The sequence below is a fragment of the Trichechus manatus genome, unplaced genomic scaffold (genome assembly GCF_000243295.1).
Source record: "Trichechus manatus latirostris isolate Lorelei unplaced genomic scaffold, TriManLat1.0 scaffold00209, whole genome shotgun sequence".
NCBI lineage: Eukaryota > Metazoa > Chordata > Mammalia > Sirenia > Trichechidae > Trichechus > Trichechus manatus.
This window is the reverse complement of record NW_004444145.1, coordinates 617,606-634,099: the sequence shown is the minus strand read 5'-3', so window position 1 is coordinate 634,099 and position 16,494 is coordinate 617,606. Positions and strand designations below refer to the sequence as shown.

General features: G+C 41.8%; 1 protein-coding gene across 2 annotated transcripts in view; it reads left to right on the top strand.

Annotated features, from left to right (window-relative positions):
- The first annotated feature begins 597 nt into the window (after window positions 1–597).
- Window positions 598–16,494, top strand: part of PRKAG1 (protein kinase AMP-activated non-catalytic subunit gamma 1) — a 26,220-nt gene continuing 10,323 nt past the window's right edge. The window contains exons 1-2 of one of the 2 annotated variants that reach the window (XM_004388285.1): window positions 598–693; window positions 6,315–6,363. In XM_004388285.1, coding sequence (XP_004388342.1) covers window positions 685–693; window positions 6,315–6,363 — 58 coding nt within the window. In that variant the 5' untranslated portion in view covers window positions 598–684. The remainder of the gene's footprint in view (window positions 694–6,314; window positions 6,364–16,494) is intronic. The other variant, XM_023742374.1, reaches the window with a different exon arrangement.

Sequence of the window (16,494 nt, the reverse complement as noted above, 5' to 3'; positions counted from 1 at the left end):
CCCCGCCTGTATAATTGCATCAGAATCCCCTCCTCCCCTCCCTTCCCCCGTGTTTGTATTTTGGGTTGGTTTACACTTGCACATACTCAATTTTCAGTTTTCCCCATTACAGTCTTCTCCCCGCACCTCCAGAACCCTACCCCTTTTTAAAAAATAAATCGCTGACAAGTGTGAATCCCGTGAAGACTTTATTTTGTGTTGTGTGTATCCTGTACAGCAAGGTTTGTCCTTCGTAACAACGGATGAAATGATTCCTTTTTTAAAGCGCCCTTTCCCTCCACCCCCAGCGCCCCTGTCCTTGGCATGTTTTGTATCAGCGGTCATTCTGAAATGTACATAATTTATGTTGCGAGAGGCAAAGGGCAAGTTTTGGATTTTGCTTCTTCCAAGTTTGTTTTTAAACGACAAATAAAAAAAGGAACATTTTAAATACAAGCGGCTCCGTCCCATCACCCTCGCCGTCAGCACGATCTGTGGGGTTCGCGATGATCCCAGAGAGGGCGGCTCCCGAGGCAAGGGCGGCTCCCGAGGCAAGGCCGCCTCCGGAAGGGTTGACTCCCCGCCTTCCGCCGTTGGTTGGCGTCTGTCGTAACGCACCGGAAGTGGCATCGCGGTGCCGGACGTAGGCGGGGCCTACCTCCGCTAGCTTCCTAAAGCGAACGAGCCAAGCCCGCGCTTCTTGCGATGGAGACGGTGAGAAACGCGGAAGGGCGGTGGGGGGCGCTGTGGAGCCTGAGACCCCTGTTAGGGGACCAGGAGGGCTGGGTAGGGGCTGGCGCTGGTGCAGAGCAAACGAGCAGAAGTCGGGCGTCTGTTCTGTCCGGTGACCCTACCCCTTTGCGCCTTCATTAGGCGCATCTCCTAGGACTGGGCCGCGCCGGTGCCTTCCGTCATCCCTGCCCTCAACCCGAGCAAGTAGGGACTCTAGCTTCCTCCTGAAATGCAAGCACTCCCAGTCAACCTTGGGCCTCCTTTCTTAGCACCTCAAGCCGTGGGGTTTCCCTTAGATAGCTGGGTTGTGATCCTGCTTTCCTGGGTAGGGCAGAAGGGGTTCGGAGGGACTCCCGCTTGCTGGTAACACCTGGCCCCCGATTGTCTGTGATCCCTGCAGTCTCTGGCAGGAGAAACATCTGAAAGGCTTTTATACTGCATTGTGTTCAGCGAGTTCACACCGACAAGTGGCGTTTCCCTGAAAGAGGGAATCTTTCGGTGATAGAGGCCACTGTGTCCCTGAACAAGTTTAGGTCATGCCCTGCTGTGCGATTCTAAGCAGGCATGTTGGCAGAACTCATTCTTGGCAAGTAGGCATTGGCCAGTTGTGGCAAGTCCCTGTCACCCTCCCAGAGATACTATAGGTTGCCTGCTGTATGTTGGGATCCCCCTCACTCTCAGGAGCCTTTTTCTAGAACTCTGGAACCCTTCCCATCCAGTTCCCTCTCCACAGTTTTAACTATGTGTTTTCTGTCAGGCGGTCACTTTTCCCATCTTGGTTTTATCATCTGCTGCTGTAGTTGTGTAGGGGCTGCCGGTTCAACTTTCCTTGGATTAGTTTACATACCCAGAGTAATTCCTTTGCCATACCCTTTCTCTGCCTGCAGAGAGGTTATGTTCCTCATGTTATAAAGAAAAAGCTGAGATCAAAGTGCGAAAATGATTTGCAGTTGTTCACCCAGACAAAGAGTCTGTTCCTACAGATTAAGAGAGTTTTGAGCAAGAATAAAGGGTTTGATTCCATTACATTCAATCACAATTAAAATTTTTTACTTATTTGTAGATGTATTATGCTTTACAAAGCATTTTTATATAGATTTTCTAGTTTAGTCCTCACACTTTACATACTGAGTTAGGTTATAGAGATATAAATTGTTTTAAAGAGAAGAGAAAGCCCAGCCCAGCTTTGAAAAGGCTCAGTCTGTCTGAATTGGGGGTGAGGGCAAGCCAGTGATAGCTGTTATGTAAGATAGACTGTAATAAATGCTATAATCAAGATGAAAACAAGGGGCTGCGGAAGCATAGGAGAGGGAGACGTGGGTTGAGGGAACATTTAAACAAGGGCATAGAAATTGGGGTATGTAGAGAATAACTGGGGATGAGCCAGTGATTTAATGTTGTTGGAGCTTTGGATTTTGGTCACAGTGGGAGAAAGCCGGCTGAGGTCAGGCTGAAGGCTGAGGTCAGGTTAAAGGTACTGCATACCTGCCAAGTTTGAACTTTGTTTTGTAAGAAGGGGACCCATGAAGGGTTTATGAGCAAGGCAGTGAATGTGCTTTAGAAGTACTCTTAACAGCTTCCTGTAAATGGATTGAATTAGTGAGTTCCTTGTTGTTGGAGATGAAAGTCCCTTCCAAACCTGAGATGTTTTGGTGAGAAAACTTGGTGACAGCATGAAAGATTAATTGAAGAGGAGATAGATTTGGGGCAAGGAGACCAGTTTACAGAATGTTGCAAAGTGAGAGGTAAAAGCCTAAGTTAAGGCTCTCAAAGTGGAAAGGAGAAAGATGCACTTGAGGCATTGCTAACATATCAGCATAGCTTATAGATGTTAAGGAGAGTGAAGGAATCAAGGCTGCAATTCTAGGCACCTGGGAAGACAGCCATGCAGTAAACAAAGACGGGAACCACAGCAAGAAGAATAGGATTGGAGGGACAGATATTGCTGTTTTGTATTGATGTCAGGCAAACTATTGGAAATGTGGATCAGAAATTTGGAAGAAATTGTGAGTCTACATGTCAGATCTAGCCTCTGTCTCTAATAATATTTTGTATTTATGTTGTATAGTGAAATTTCACAGGTCCCTTATGTTATTAAAAGTAGAGAAGAGTGGACATAATTACCCTACGGTGGCAACAGGTTTGGTGTGGAGAAACAGAAAGATAAAATCACATATTCATTTGTGCCTCTTATGTCATTATTTTTATCCCTATTTAGCTATATGTCTTTTTTCTCTCCCTGTAACTTAGTGTTTGGTCTCTCTGTTCATATCAGTGTGAATCATAAACATTATTAATTTGGGAATTAAAAAACACACCAGTTGAGAATTACATGCAAAACCCTGGGCTAGGTGCTATGGGATATACAAAGAAGTATTATAAAACAGTTCCAGGCTTCCAGGAATTTATAATATGTTTGGATAGATAATGAACAAAATGTGTATATGAACAAAATAACTGTAGCCCTTGCAGGATGTAAGTATCATATGGTGGGTGCAGTAATTTCTACAGAAGTAGCTGTTCCTTTGCCTTTGTGAGACTGTTATACCATGTGTGTATCTTTACTGCTAAACAGCCCTCACACCCACTTAAAAATCATGAGGCTATTGTTCCAATAGCCTTGCCAGAATACCAGCTGAAAGACTTATACAGCCAGGAGAGAAGAGAGGGAGATCACCCTTCCTTTCCTCCTCCCCCCTCGCCCATTAGGGAATAGAAATTTAGGGCTGTCCTGCCAACTTGACCCTGTTTGCCAGCCAACCTCCCAGTTTAAGCTAAGGCCTCTATGAGTCGGAACTGACTCATTGGCACCTAACAACAACAACATAGAAGCTCTGGAAGTAAAGTATGGTTTAAAGTTAGTTTATGGAATTACCATATTTTTATGCAAATAAGGCACACATTATATGTTTTTGCCAACTGCACAAACCCCCCTGCACATTATTTTTGTGAGCGTGCTATGCCAATGTTTTTTTTTTAACGTGTTGCTGACTTCAGTTTCTATTTCTGATCACGTGGAAACTTCACTTAAGGTAAGTATTGATTTTACATTACTTGAAATTTAAGTCAAATGTATTTACCAATAGATCAACTCTTAAGCTGATGTGCTATAATTATCAACTTAATAGAAACAAATGCTCAGTTTTGATTTTTATTTTCTGATTACTGGGGGACTATCAAACTCGATCCATGACTTCTTGACCATGGCTTATATCTTTATTATGCAATTATGATCAAAAGTAACATTTTCAGACTATTTTTCTATACATAAGCAGGAAATTAAAGAAAATGAACAGAAGGAAAGAAAATGAACAGAATGATATGATTTACCTGTAATATGGGAGGAGGGATGAATGAGGCTGAAATTCACTTCTGGAAATGTAATGAAACATGTGCTACTGATATACACATGGGCACGCTATGCCAGAACTGTTTTATTTAATTTCATCATTTCCGTGTGTTATATGTGTGGGCACATTATTTACATGGGCATGTTGTTGTTGTGTTGTTAGGTGCCATCGAGTCAGTTCCACCTCACAGTGACCCCACGTACAGCAGAGCAAAACACTGCCCAGTACTGTGCCATCCTACAAATCGTTGCTATGTTTGAAGCCATTGTTGGCAGCCACTGTGTCAGTTCATCTTGTTGAGAGTCTTCCTCTTTTTTGCTGACCCTGTACCTTACCAAGTATGATGTCCTTCTCCAGGGACTGGTTCTTCCTGATAGTATGTCCAAAGTATGTGAGACAAAGTGTCTCTATCCTTGCTTTCAAGGAGCACTCTGGCTGTATTTCTTTCGAGACAAACTTGTTCGTTCTTCTGACAGTCCATGGTATATTCAGTATTCTTCACCAACACCATAATTCAAAGGTATCAATTCTTCTTTGATCTTTCATATTCATTGTCCAGCTTTTGCATGCATATGAGGTGATGGAAAATATCATGGCTTGGGTCAGGCACACCTTAATCCTTAAAGTGACATCTTTATCTTTTGCCCAGTGCAATACATCATTTGATTTCTTGACTGCTGCTTCCATGGGCATTGACTGTGGTTCCAAGTAAAATGAAATCCTTGACAACTGCAATCTTTTCTCTGTTTATCATGATGTTGCTTAGTGGTCCAGTTGTGAGGATTTTTGTATTATGTTGAGGTGTAATCCATACTGAAGGCTGTAGTCTTTGATCTTCATCAGTAAGTGCTTCAAGTCCTCTTCGCTTTCAGAAAACAAGATTGTGTCATCTTCGTATCACAGGTTGTTAATGAATCTTCCACCAATCCTGATGCCACATTCTTCTTCATATAGTCCAGCTTCTTGGATTATCTGCTCAGCACATAGATTGAATAAGTATGGTGAGAGGATACAACCCTGACGCACGCCTTTCTTCATTTTAAACCACGCGATATCCCTTTGTTCTCTTCAAACGACTGCCTCTTGGTCTATGTACAGGTTCCACATGAGCACTGTCTTAGTTATCTAGTGCTTCTATAACAGAAAATACTACAAGTGGATGGCTTTAACAAAGAGAGATTTATTCTCCCGCAGTCTAGGAGGCTAGAAGTCCGAATTCAGGGTGCCAGCTCCCGAGGAAGGCTTTCTGTTTTGGCTCTGGGGGAAGGTCCTTGTCATCAGTCTTCCCCGGTCAAGGAGCTTCTTGGTGCAGGAACCCCGAGTCCAGATTTTACTTGCATGTGATATTAATGATATTGTTGTATAATTTCCGCATTGTATTGGATCACATTTCTTTGGCATGGGCACATTATTTGCAAAAAAATACACTACCCAGAGTGAATGGAGCCAAAACTGTTCATTCCAATGGATGAAAGTTGTCATGATCCCTCCTGGGTTCCTGGATAACAATGAAATTTGCAGGTGTGTTCACTTGAGGGAGCACAGAGATGGTTCTAAATGTTTGTGTGTTCAGGGTGCTCTTGGGCAAGGAAACTTGGAAAACCAGCATACCCTGGGCTTTGACTCACAAGGGTGCTGAGAGGACTCAAGCCTCCAGTTTCAGAACATTTATGCTCCTCACTCACCTCTCAGTCATTCAAGCCTTGTCTGGCTGACAGTCATCTGCTGGGATCCTCCCAGATGTCTCTCAGTGGTAAGGGAAAGGGTTCTGTCTGTGAGTCTAGTGCCCACAGCTCTGCCTCGTGACTTTTAGGGGAAAGCAGTGTTGTCTCTCTGGCTTCCCTGTTTTAATACGGTAGATCTGTGAAAATATTGTGGGGTCTGCCCTAAGCTCAGATTTTTTAGTTTCAGCTTTTAAGACCTAATGTTTCATCAGAAAGGCAATGTAGTATATAAGAGGTAAGAATAGGAGCTTTGAAACCAGACAGATCTGTGTTCAAATCCCTACTTCACCCCTTCCCAGCAATGTTACCTTGGGCAGGTTGCTTCATGTCTCTTGAACCTCGATTGGTTTCCTAATCTGTGAAAATATGTATCTCGGGATTGTTATGGAGATTAAATAAGATACATTTGTAAAGGGTCTTGTAGTGCTTTAGAGGAACTCATTAGTGCACCAGCCCCTCCACTAATGTTGCCGGGCTAAAATGCATGGAGCTAGGTTAGGCTGAATCTGTGTTTTTCTTGTCTTTCCAGGTCACGTCTTCAGACAGCTCCCTAGCTCTGGAAGGTGAGCATCCTCAAGGTAAGTTCACTGAAGAAAGAAGACTGGGGTATGAGATCAACAGCCAGACCCTAACTTGTTTTCAGCAGTGCTTCTGAATCTCTCTTAGAGTTGAAAAACAAAACAAAACAAAACATCAATTGCTGTCAAGTCAGCTCCAACTCACGGCAAACCCATGTGTTTCAGAGCAGAACTGTGTTCCATAGAGTTTTCAGTAGCTGATTTTTCAGAAGTAAATCTCCAGGCTTTTATTTTGAGACACCTCTGTGTGGACTTGAACCTCCAGCCTTTTGGTTAGCAGCTGAATGCATTAACTGTTTGCACCACCCAGGATACTCCCTGGGAAAATCAAAGCTGGGCCAGATAGTGTGCCAAACCATACAAATCAGGAACAATAGTTTAGACAAGAGAACTCAGGAATAAATCTTGGTTAGAGTGGGGATGATTAAAGTTATCTTCAATTATCAAAATTGAGAGAAACTTCTGAAGTACGGGGAACCCTGTGCTGCCTAACCATGTTTTAGAAGTCCCTAGTAGCTTCTTAGTAGTCCAGAAATCATACCACCACGCTTTTTATCATCTGGTGAGCTTACTGAGTGTACACCACAAACTATAGAAAGACCTTGAAAGCCCTTAGGACCAATCTAGAAATAACGCCCCTAAACTCTAAAATCCAGGGCACAGGAGAAGGCGGTTCTAATGCCTACCCAAATGCCTGGTTAGAATAAAAAGGGCAAATGCTAAACCATATGGAAAGAAGCAAAACTCACAGGCATCTCTGGTAAAGAAATTTTCTCAGGAACACCCCTAGGTCTTCCTAGGACATGATTATGGCATTAGGGGTACATGCTTTCCCAGAGGATTGAAATATGGGCTGAGTATAAACTTCTAGAGGTAGTATCGTGTAGGGGATCCTTGGACATATTGAGGTTCTATGAGTTCTTCACAGAATTTTAAAATTTTCTGTTTTCATTTTGTTGTTATCCAAAAAAGTTAATATAGTCATATTCTGAATTACCTGGATGACTCTTCATAATTGAGTACTGCCACATGATTATCAGTGCTTGCTTTTATGTTTCTGAGTACACTTGCATTAGCACCAAGACAAGGGTCAAAACTCAAATAGTCTACCTGGACCAAGCAGTGAAGTAGGCTGCATTTGCCTATGACAGCCTATAGCTATCATGTCCCATCTAAAAGGAGCAGCAACTGTCCAGGTCCAGTCAATGTTACTATTCAGGAAGATGTTCTAATTTTCAAAAGAGGCTGGGGATTGTTGTATAAATCTCCAGATTTTTAAAAATTGGCAACTGATTTAAATTATTTTTAAATAAAACACCGAGAAATCCAAGTCAAATATGTTTGTGGACCTCTGATCTAAAATGACAATATTTAAATATCAATGTAGTATATCTTAAAGTGAGCATCCAAAGACATATTCTTGGGAGTCTGTGAATTCTCAAGTTTGAAAAATAATGGCAGGCATCCAGTTAAAAATAGTGGCTTGTCAGTTGGTCCCAACCCACCTGGAGTAAAGGAGAATGAAGAACACCATAGACACAAGGAAGGTATTAGCCCAAGAGACAGAAAGGGGTATATAAACCAGAGACTTCATCAGCCTGAGACCAGAAGAACTAGATGGTGCCTGCCTACCACCAATGACTGTCCTGGACAGGAAACACAACAGAAAGTCCCTGATGGAGTCGGAGAAAAATGGAGTGCAAAACTCAAATTCTAGTAAAAGACCAGACTAGAGGGACCCCGAAAGACATGGCCCCCGGATTCTCTGTTAGCCCATTCCCAAGGCCAGCTCTTCAGACAAAGATTAGACTGGACTATGGGACATAAAATGGTACTCGTGAAGAGTGTGCTTCTTAGCTCAAGTAGATACGTGAGACTAAATGGGCAGCTCCTGTCCGGAGGAAAGGTGAGAAGGCAGAGAGGGTCAGGAGCTGGTTGAATGGACACAGGAAATCGGGGGTGGAAAGGAGGAGTGTGCTGTCATGGTATAAGGAGAGCAACTAGGGTCACAAAACAATGAATGTATGTATAAATTTTTGTATGAGAGACTAACTTGAATTGTAAACTTTCACTTAAAGCACAACAATTAAAAAAATAGTGGCTTGAATATACACATCCACTTTCATTCCTTCACAGAAATCCATTAAAACCACCGTAAATTAATTTTTTTAAAGGATAGAGAGAACAAGAGAGGAGACAACAGCAACAACTTTTTAGAAGCTGAAAAGCAGACAGAGAGTGCTAAATGACTAACAGAGCTGAAAAAACTGAATTATAAACTAGCAGTAGGGAAAGCTAAGAAGCAGTCAGATTCCTTATCCCATTTAATGCAACTGGGCAACTCCTCCTCCAAACGTTGGCAAAGACTGGAGGTCTAGAGTGGGACTCAGGCATGGTTGAGGGCTGAGGTACTGTACTAAAAATAGGGGCACGGAGCCCTCGTCCCCCATTCAGCTTCCAGAACGCCGTCAGAAAAGACTTCACCCTCCAAACAGGAATTTGGATAATCCTATTCAGAATCTGACCAGCTCAGTGGGAAAATCCTAAAAATATAACTATTGAAAGTTCCCCTTCTAAATGGCTCACAGTCAACAAGCCTCATTCACATGCTTAGAGCATCTAATCAGCTTTAAAGTCTCCACTCTGAAAATATGATCTGAATCTTCCTTTAAACCAAGGATTACCAGACAGCTGAAGAAAACCTGTAACATGAAAAGAAGTAATACAAACTGCCACTCTTCCCCACAAGAAAACAACCAGAAAAAAGCAACTGGGGGGAAGAGCTACTGCAAAGAAAACAGTTTAAAAGTTAACATTAATATGTACTTAGATAAAAGAACATATTTGCACCATCAAACAAGTACAGGATACAATAAAAAAAGGAATTTTCAAAAAACAAAAAGAGCCCTTGGAAATTAAAAATATAATAGCAAAAAATTTAAACTCAATAGGTTTGGAAAATCAAGGTGAGGAACTCTCCCAGAAAGTAGAGTTAAAAATCAAAGAAGTGGAAAATAGGCAAGAAAACATATTTAGCAAAACAAACAAACAAACAAAAACCTTAAAGGATCTGTCTAAGAGGTCTACTATGTGAATAATAGGAGCTACAGAAGGAGAAAAATGAAAACACTAAGGGAAGGAAATAATTCAAGAACATTTCCTGGAACTGAAGAAAATTAGTTTTCATACTGAAAGGACCAATTGACTATTCAGCACAATGGATGAAATTGACCTACCCAGAGCACAGTCATCATGAGATTGTAGAACACTGGGAACAAATTGAAGATCCTACAAGTTTCCAGAGAGAAAAAACAAGTCACATACAAAGAATTGCCTTAGACTGTTAACTACATTGGAAGCTAGAAGGCAGTGGAGCGGTGCCTTCGACATTCTACAGGAAAATAAATTCCAACCTAGAATTCTATATCCAGCCAAACTATAAATCAAGGATGAGGGTAGAATAAAAATACCTGCAGGCTACAAGGTCTCAAAAATTTACCTCCCATGCACCCTTTCTCAGGAAGCTACTGGAGGATGTGCTCTACCAAACAAGGGAGTAAATCAAGAAAGATGAAAACATGGGATACAAGGAACAGGAGCACCAACACAGGAGAGACATGAAAGGAGTCCCCTGGATGAGGATAAAGGAAGAGCCCAGGATGACAGCAGTGCATACCAGGCAAATCAGCCCAGATTGAGCAGGTCAGAAGGCTCCGGGAGAGACTTCTTCGGGTAGTTTAAATTCATAGAATATCTAATGCATCTGAACTTCTTGAGAGGAGATTTAGACAATTGGTGAAGTGTTTGGGGACTGAATTAGTTATATGTACTATACATAGAAAATTAAGAAAACAAAAAGACAAGACAGTTATTGACTACAGGGAAAACAAAGTTGTGAAAGAAAGAAAAAAAATTAGAGTTCACTATTTGGCTTAGCTCTGAATAATGTTTAGATAGTCAAAATGATTTAAATATCGGTGTAACCAACATTATAATTTAACTCCTAAAAGAATGGGGGGATGGAGGTGTGTGTTTGTGAAGGGGTCCTTATAGGAAAGAGAAGTAAAAATTCTCATCTTCCTTGGTAGGAAGATAATAGATAATGCCCCAAAATGAAAAAATAAACAACTAGCAACACAAGCATGTTATTTATGGACATAGAAATAAGTGTCAAAATGATCAGCTCAGGCAGGTGAATGTGGTCATCTCTGGGGTGAGGTAGTATGGGGAGGTGGCTGGCAGGGATTGCTGTTTTTCTTAACAAAATTTGTAGAACTCTTTGACTCATTCAACTGTGCTTGTGTAACTTTGGTAAAAATTAAAAAGGAATAACAACTGGCATAGGATTTAAGAGCATGAGCTTTGGAGTCAGGCAGATCTGGGTTTGAGTCTTAGTTCTGTAACTTACTAATAGTGTGACCTTGAGCAGTTTATTAAACTGTTCTAAACCTGTTTTCTCATCTGGAAAATGGAGACAATATTTACCTAACAGTTATTGTAAGAATTAGATGATGTAATATTTTTAAAGTACACACTTAGGCTATTATTGGGGGGGGGGCTTCTTTTCCAGTTTAGAGCAAATAGTTAAAATCAGAGGAATAGAAAGGTATAAAAATGGTGTGGAGGCGTCTGACCTCCTCTAACTTCACAAGGGGAAGGAGACAGAATTATTATCACCATCAGTAGCCCAAAGCTGATTTCTGTGAGGCAGAGGTCAGACATACGTCCACCTTCCAACCTTTTTACCAATTCTGACACCAGCTGTCCCTCCCACAGCACTTTCTACTTCTCTGCTGCGTTCAGTAATTCATTGCAGTGGCCACTCAAAACTTACAGACCATACTCAAAATTACGGGATTTATTGGGGAAATAACGGTACAACTCAGGATCAGACATGACTCAGGATATAGTTCTTCAGTCAGGACAGCTTCTCAGCCATGCCTTCAGGCAGGCCTTTCTCTGGCCTCTTGGCCTTGCCTCTGCCTTGCTTAGGCAAGTATTACAAAGCTCCTAGCTCCGTGGGTCTGCAAGTCCCACTGCAGCCATCTCCTGGTTCCTGCAGTCTCACGCTGCCCTCACTCTTGCTACTGCTGCACTGCCGTCTCTCTCTGTCTTCTGTGTTACAGCTCCCCTCCCCTGCTCCATCTCCCTTTAAGCCTAGTGGGATGGTAAAACTGACCAATCCCCTTGGTAGGGTTCCTTATACCTTATTTGCATGGTTCCATCCCTACAAGAGTGCCATGCACCTTATTTACATTATTAGCAAGGTATCAGATCCCTCTGGTGGGCCACAAGCACCTTATTTGCATAGTCCCACCCAGTCATTTGGTGGGAGTTACAAGACCATGGCAAGACAGGCCATGTAAAAATGATCCATTGCACCACAGCCCACCCCCTGGCTTTTCTAGCCATGGTTCTTTCATACTTGGAGGATAACTTCCCCCTCCCAATCATTTTACCAGTCCAAAACAGTCATTAACAATTTGTCCCTCAGTAGGATGAAGAGTCCTCAGGGTGAGGTTACTCAGGTTATCAGCCATTCAGGTCTGCTGCAGGTATCCATATGATCTAGTCAGGTTCTCCAAAAGTCTCGGCTTTACTCTCTCTGGCCTCTGATAAAATTTAACTGAGAGAAGATTATTCCCTTTCTCTGAGCTTCTCTCGAGGTATCAGCATAGCAAAACTTTTAAGGGACTTTAGGTTCAGCCACTGTACTCCAGTCCAGCAGTGCCTCCCCCTTAGTCCACTCTTTCACAGTTACTCTTTCTACAGTTAGTTTTTACAGTCACAGTTAACTCTGTTAACAATCAACACTCAGAACTGAATCATATAATTCTATCAGCATCTTCCCCCACCGTCTCTTCCCCAGACCCAACAGGAAAAGAGGAAACTCTTCAGTGGGGATCCTCCCTTGGCCCCCTCATTTGTAAGCCAGCTACTTCATCCTTTATCTCCCCCCATTTTAGATAGCCAATGTTTAAGTTGCCCATTCCTATCAAACCAGTAATCTGAGGAGACAAGCATGTTCCTTGATCTGAACAATCTTCTGTTCCATCTGCATCCATAAGCAAACTCCAGTTCAGAGTAAGCCATCAGATTGCAGCAGTCTACACCAGCTCAAGTTGTCAAACATCTTTCTCTTTGTTCTGTCAGGTTCTAGTCTTCTCATCCCTGGCCATCCAAGCTAGGCCTCTGGGTACTAGCTGTAGGCTCAGGAGTCCACACACCTCCCTGCACTTCAGACCACCCAGACCCTTCTCTGTCTCTCTCTCTCATCCCTATCCACCGTGGGCTAGGTCAGTGGGTGCCAATGGAACAAACTCAGCCCATCTCTTCTGCACCTTCCCCACTTCCACTCATCTTGTGGCCCCAGGTGGTCACCTCAAGCGAACATACCAGGCTGTCTACTTGCTGGCTTCCTTTAACTTCCAATCCTAGAAGGAGATTCTTTTGATGGACACTGACTTTTCCTGCCCCATGCATGCAAACTGCTTGCTCAAAATTCAAAAAGCAAAACAGTCATTTTTTTTTTCTGTAGGTCTTTCCTTCAAATGCAAATTTCCTGCTCTCCCAGCAGTTCTGAGTGGGTCTGCATGTCTTTTTAAATGCAGATTTCCTGACTCTGAAGGTTCTGGGTGGGGCTCAAGTTTTCAACCTAAGCCCCCAATACTCTATATACAGGGCTACTGGATTGAAACAAACAGCCTGTGTTTCGTTTCTTTTCTTTTTCTTTTTTTAACTTACTGGTGTACTTTAAGAGAAAGTTTACAATTCAAGTTAGTCTATCATACAAAAATGTATACATTCATTGCTATATGACTCTAATTGCTCTCCCTGTATTGTGTGACAGCACACTCCTCCTTTCCACCCCTGATTTCCCATGTCCATTCAACCAGCTCCTAACCCTCTCTGCCTTTTCATCTCACCTCTGGACAGAAGCTGCCCATTTAGTCTCATGTATCTACTTGAGCTAAGAAGCATACTCTTCATTTTATGCCTCATACATAGTCCAGTCTAATCTAATAGAGTTGGCCTCGGGAATTGTTTTAGTCCTGGGTTGACAGAGAGTCCGGAGGCCATGCTTTCTGGGGTTCCTCCAGTCTCAGACCATTAAGTCTGCTCTTTTTACTAGAATTTGAGTTTTACAGCCCACCTTTCTCCTGCTCCATCAGGGACTCTCTGTTGTGTTCCCTGTCAGGGCAGTAATTGGTGGTAGCCGGGCACCATCTAGTTCTTCTGGTCTCAGGCTGATGCAGTCTCTGGTTTATGTGGCCCTTTCTGTCTCTTGGGCTAATACTTTCCTTGTGTCTTTGGTGTTCTTCATTCTCCTTTACTCCAGGTGGGTTGGGACCAATTGACGCATCTTAGATGGCTGCTTACTAGCTTTTAAGACCCCAGACAGTACTCACCAAAGTGGGATGCAGAACATTTTCTTAATAAACTTTGTTATGCCAGTTGACCTATATGTCCCCTGAAAGCATGGTCCCCAGACTCCTGCCCCTGCTACTCTGTCCCTCGAAGTGTTTGGTTGTATTCAGGAAACATCTTAGCTTTGGTTTAGTCCAGTTGTGCTGACTTCCCCTGTAGTGTGTGCTGTACTTCCCTTCACCTAAGATAATTCTTGTGTACTGTCTAGTTAGTGAATAACCCACTCTGTACCTCCCCACTCTCTTAACTATCAAAAAATGTTTTCCTCAGTGTTTAAACCTTTTTTTGAATTCTTATAATAGTGGTCTTATACAGTATTTTTCCTTCTGTGACTGACTAAATTTGCTCAGCATAATGCCCACCATATACCTCCATGTTATAAGATGTTTCACGGCTTCATCGTTGTTCTTTATCGTTGCGTAGTATTCCATTGTGTGAATATACCATAATTTTTTTATCCATTTGTCCGTTGATGGGCACCTAGGTTGTTTCCATCTTTTTGCTATTGTGAACAGTGCTGCAGTGAACATGAGTGTGCATATATCTATTCATGTGACGGCTCTTATTTCTCTAGGATATATTCCAAGGAGCAGGATTGCTGGATCATATGGTACTTCTATTTCTAGCTTTTTAAGGAAGCACCAAATTGATTTCCAAAGTGATTGTACCATTTTACATTCCCACCAGCAGTGAATAAGTGTTCCAGTCTCTCCACAACCTCTCCAACATTTATTATTTTGTGTTTTTTGGATTAATGCTAGCCTTGTTGGGGTGAGATGGTATCTCATTGTAGTTTTGATTTGCATTTCTCTAATGGCTAATGATCATGAGCATTTCTTCATGTGTCTGTTAGCCACCTGAATGTCTCCTTTGGTGAAGTGCCTGTTCCTATCCTTTGCCGATCTTTCAGTTGGGTTATTTGTCTTTTTGTTGTTGAGGTTTTGCAGTATCTTGTAGATTTTAGAGATTTGACGCCGATTGGATTTGTTGTAGCCAAAAATTTTTTCCATCTGTAGGTTGTGTTTTTACTCTTTTGGTGAAGTCTTTTGATGAGCTTAAGTGTTTGAATTTTAAGAGCTCCCAGTTATCTAGTTTCTCTTCTGGTGTTTGTGCATTGTTACTTATGGTTCATATTCTGTTTATGCCATGTATTAGGGCTCCTGGCATTGTCCCTGTTTTTTCTTCCATGATCTTTATCAGTTTTGATCTTATATTTAGGTCTTTGATCCATTTTGAGTTAGTTTTTCAGCATGATGTGAGGTATGGGTCTTGTGTGTCATTTTTTTACAGATGAATATCCAGTTATGCCAGCACCATTTGTTAAAGAGACTGTCTTTTCCCCAATTAACGGACTTTGGGCCTTTGTCAAATATCAGCTGCTCATAGGTGGATGAATTTGTGTCTGGATTCTCAATTCTGTTCCATTGGTCTGTGTTTCTGTTGTACCAGTACCAGGCTGTTTTGACTACCGTGGCAGTATAATAGGTTCTAAAATCAGGTAATGTGAGGCCTCCCACTTCGTTCTTCTTCAGTGATGGTTTACTTATCTGGGGCCTCTTCCCTTTCCATATGAAATTGGTGATTTGTTTCTCCATCTCATTAAAAAATGCCGGTGGAATTTTGATCAGGATTGCATTGTATCTGTAGATCGCTTTGGGTAGAATTGACATTTTCACAGTGTTGAATCTTCTTATCCATGAGCAACATATGTTTTTCCATTTATACAGGTCTCTTTTGGTTTCTTGTAGTATCGTCTTGTAGTTTTCATTGTATACGTCTTTTACGTCTCTGGTTAGATTTATTCCTAAGGATTTTATCTTCTTGGGGGCTATTGTAAATGGTATTGACTTGGTGATTTCCTCTTTGAAGTTCTCTTTGTTGGTATAAAGGAATCCGACTGATTTTTGTATGTTTATCTTGTATCCTGAAATTTTGCTGAAATCTTCTATTAGTTCCAGTAGTTTTCTTATGGATTCCTTGGGGTTTTCTGTGCATAAGATAATATCTGCAAATAGAGATACTTTGACTTCTTCCCTACCAATTCGGATGCCTTTTATTTCTTTTACTAGCCTAATTGCTCCGGCTAGGACCTCCAGCACAGTGTTGAATAAGAGTGGTGATAAAGGGCATCCTTGTCTGGTTCCCGTTCTCAAGGGGAATGCTTTCAAACTCTCTCCATTTAGAATGATGTTGGCTGTTGGCATTGTATAAATGCCCTTAATTATGTTCAGGAATTTCCCTTCTATTCCTATTTTGTTGAGAGCTTTTATCATGAATGGATGTTGGACTTTGTCAGATGCCTTTTCTGCATCAGTTGATAAGATGTGGTTCTTGTCTTTCGTTTTATTAATGTGATGGATTATATTGATTGTTTTTCTAATGTTGAACCATCCCTACATACCTGGTATAAATTCCACTTGATCATGGTGAATTATTTTTTTGATATGTTGCTGAATTGTATTGGCTAGAATTCTGTTGAGGATTTTTGCGTCAGTGTTCATGAGGGATATTGGTCTGTAATTTTTTTTTTTTTTTGGTGGTATCTTTACCTGTTTTCGGTATCAGGGTTGTGCTGGCTTCATAGAATGAGTTTGGGAGTATTCCATCCTTTTCAATGCTCTGAAATACCTTTAGTAGTAGTGGTGTTAACTCTTCTCTGAAAGTTTGGTAGAATTCTCCAGTGAAACCATCAGGGCCAGGGCT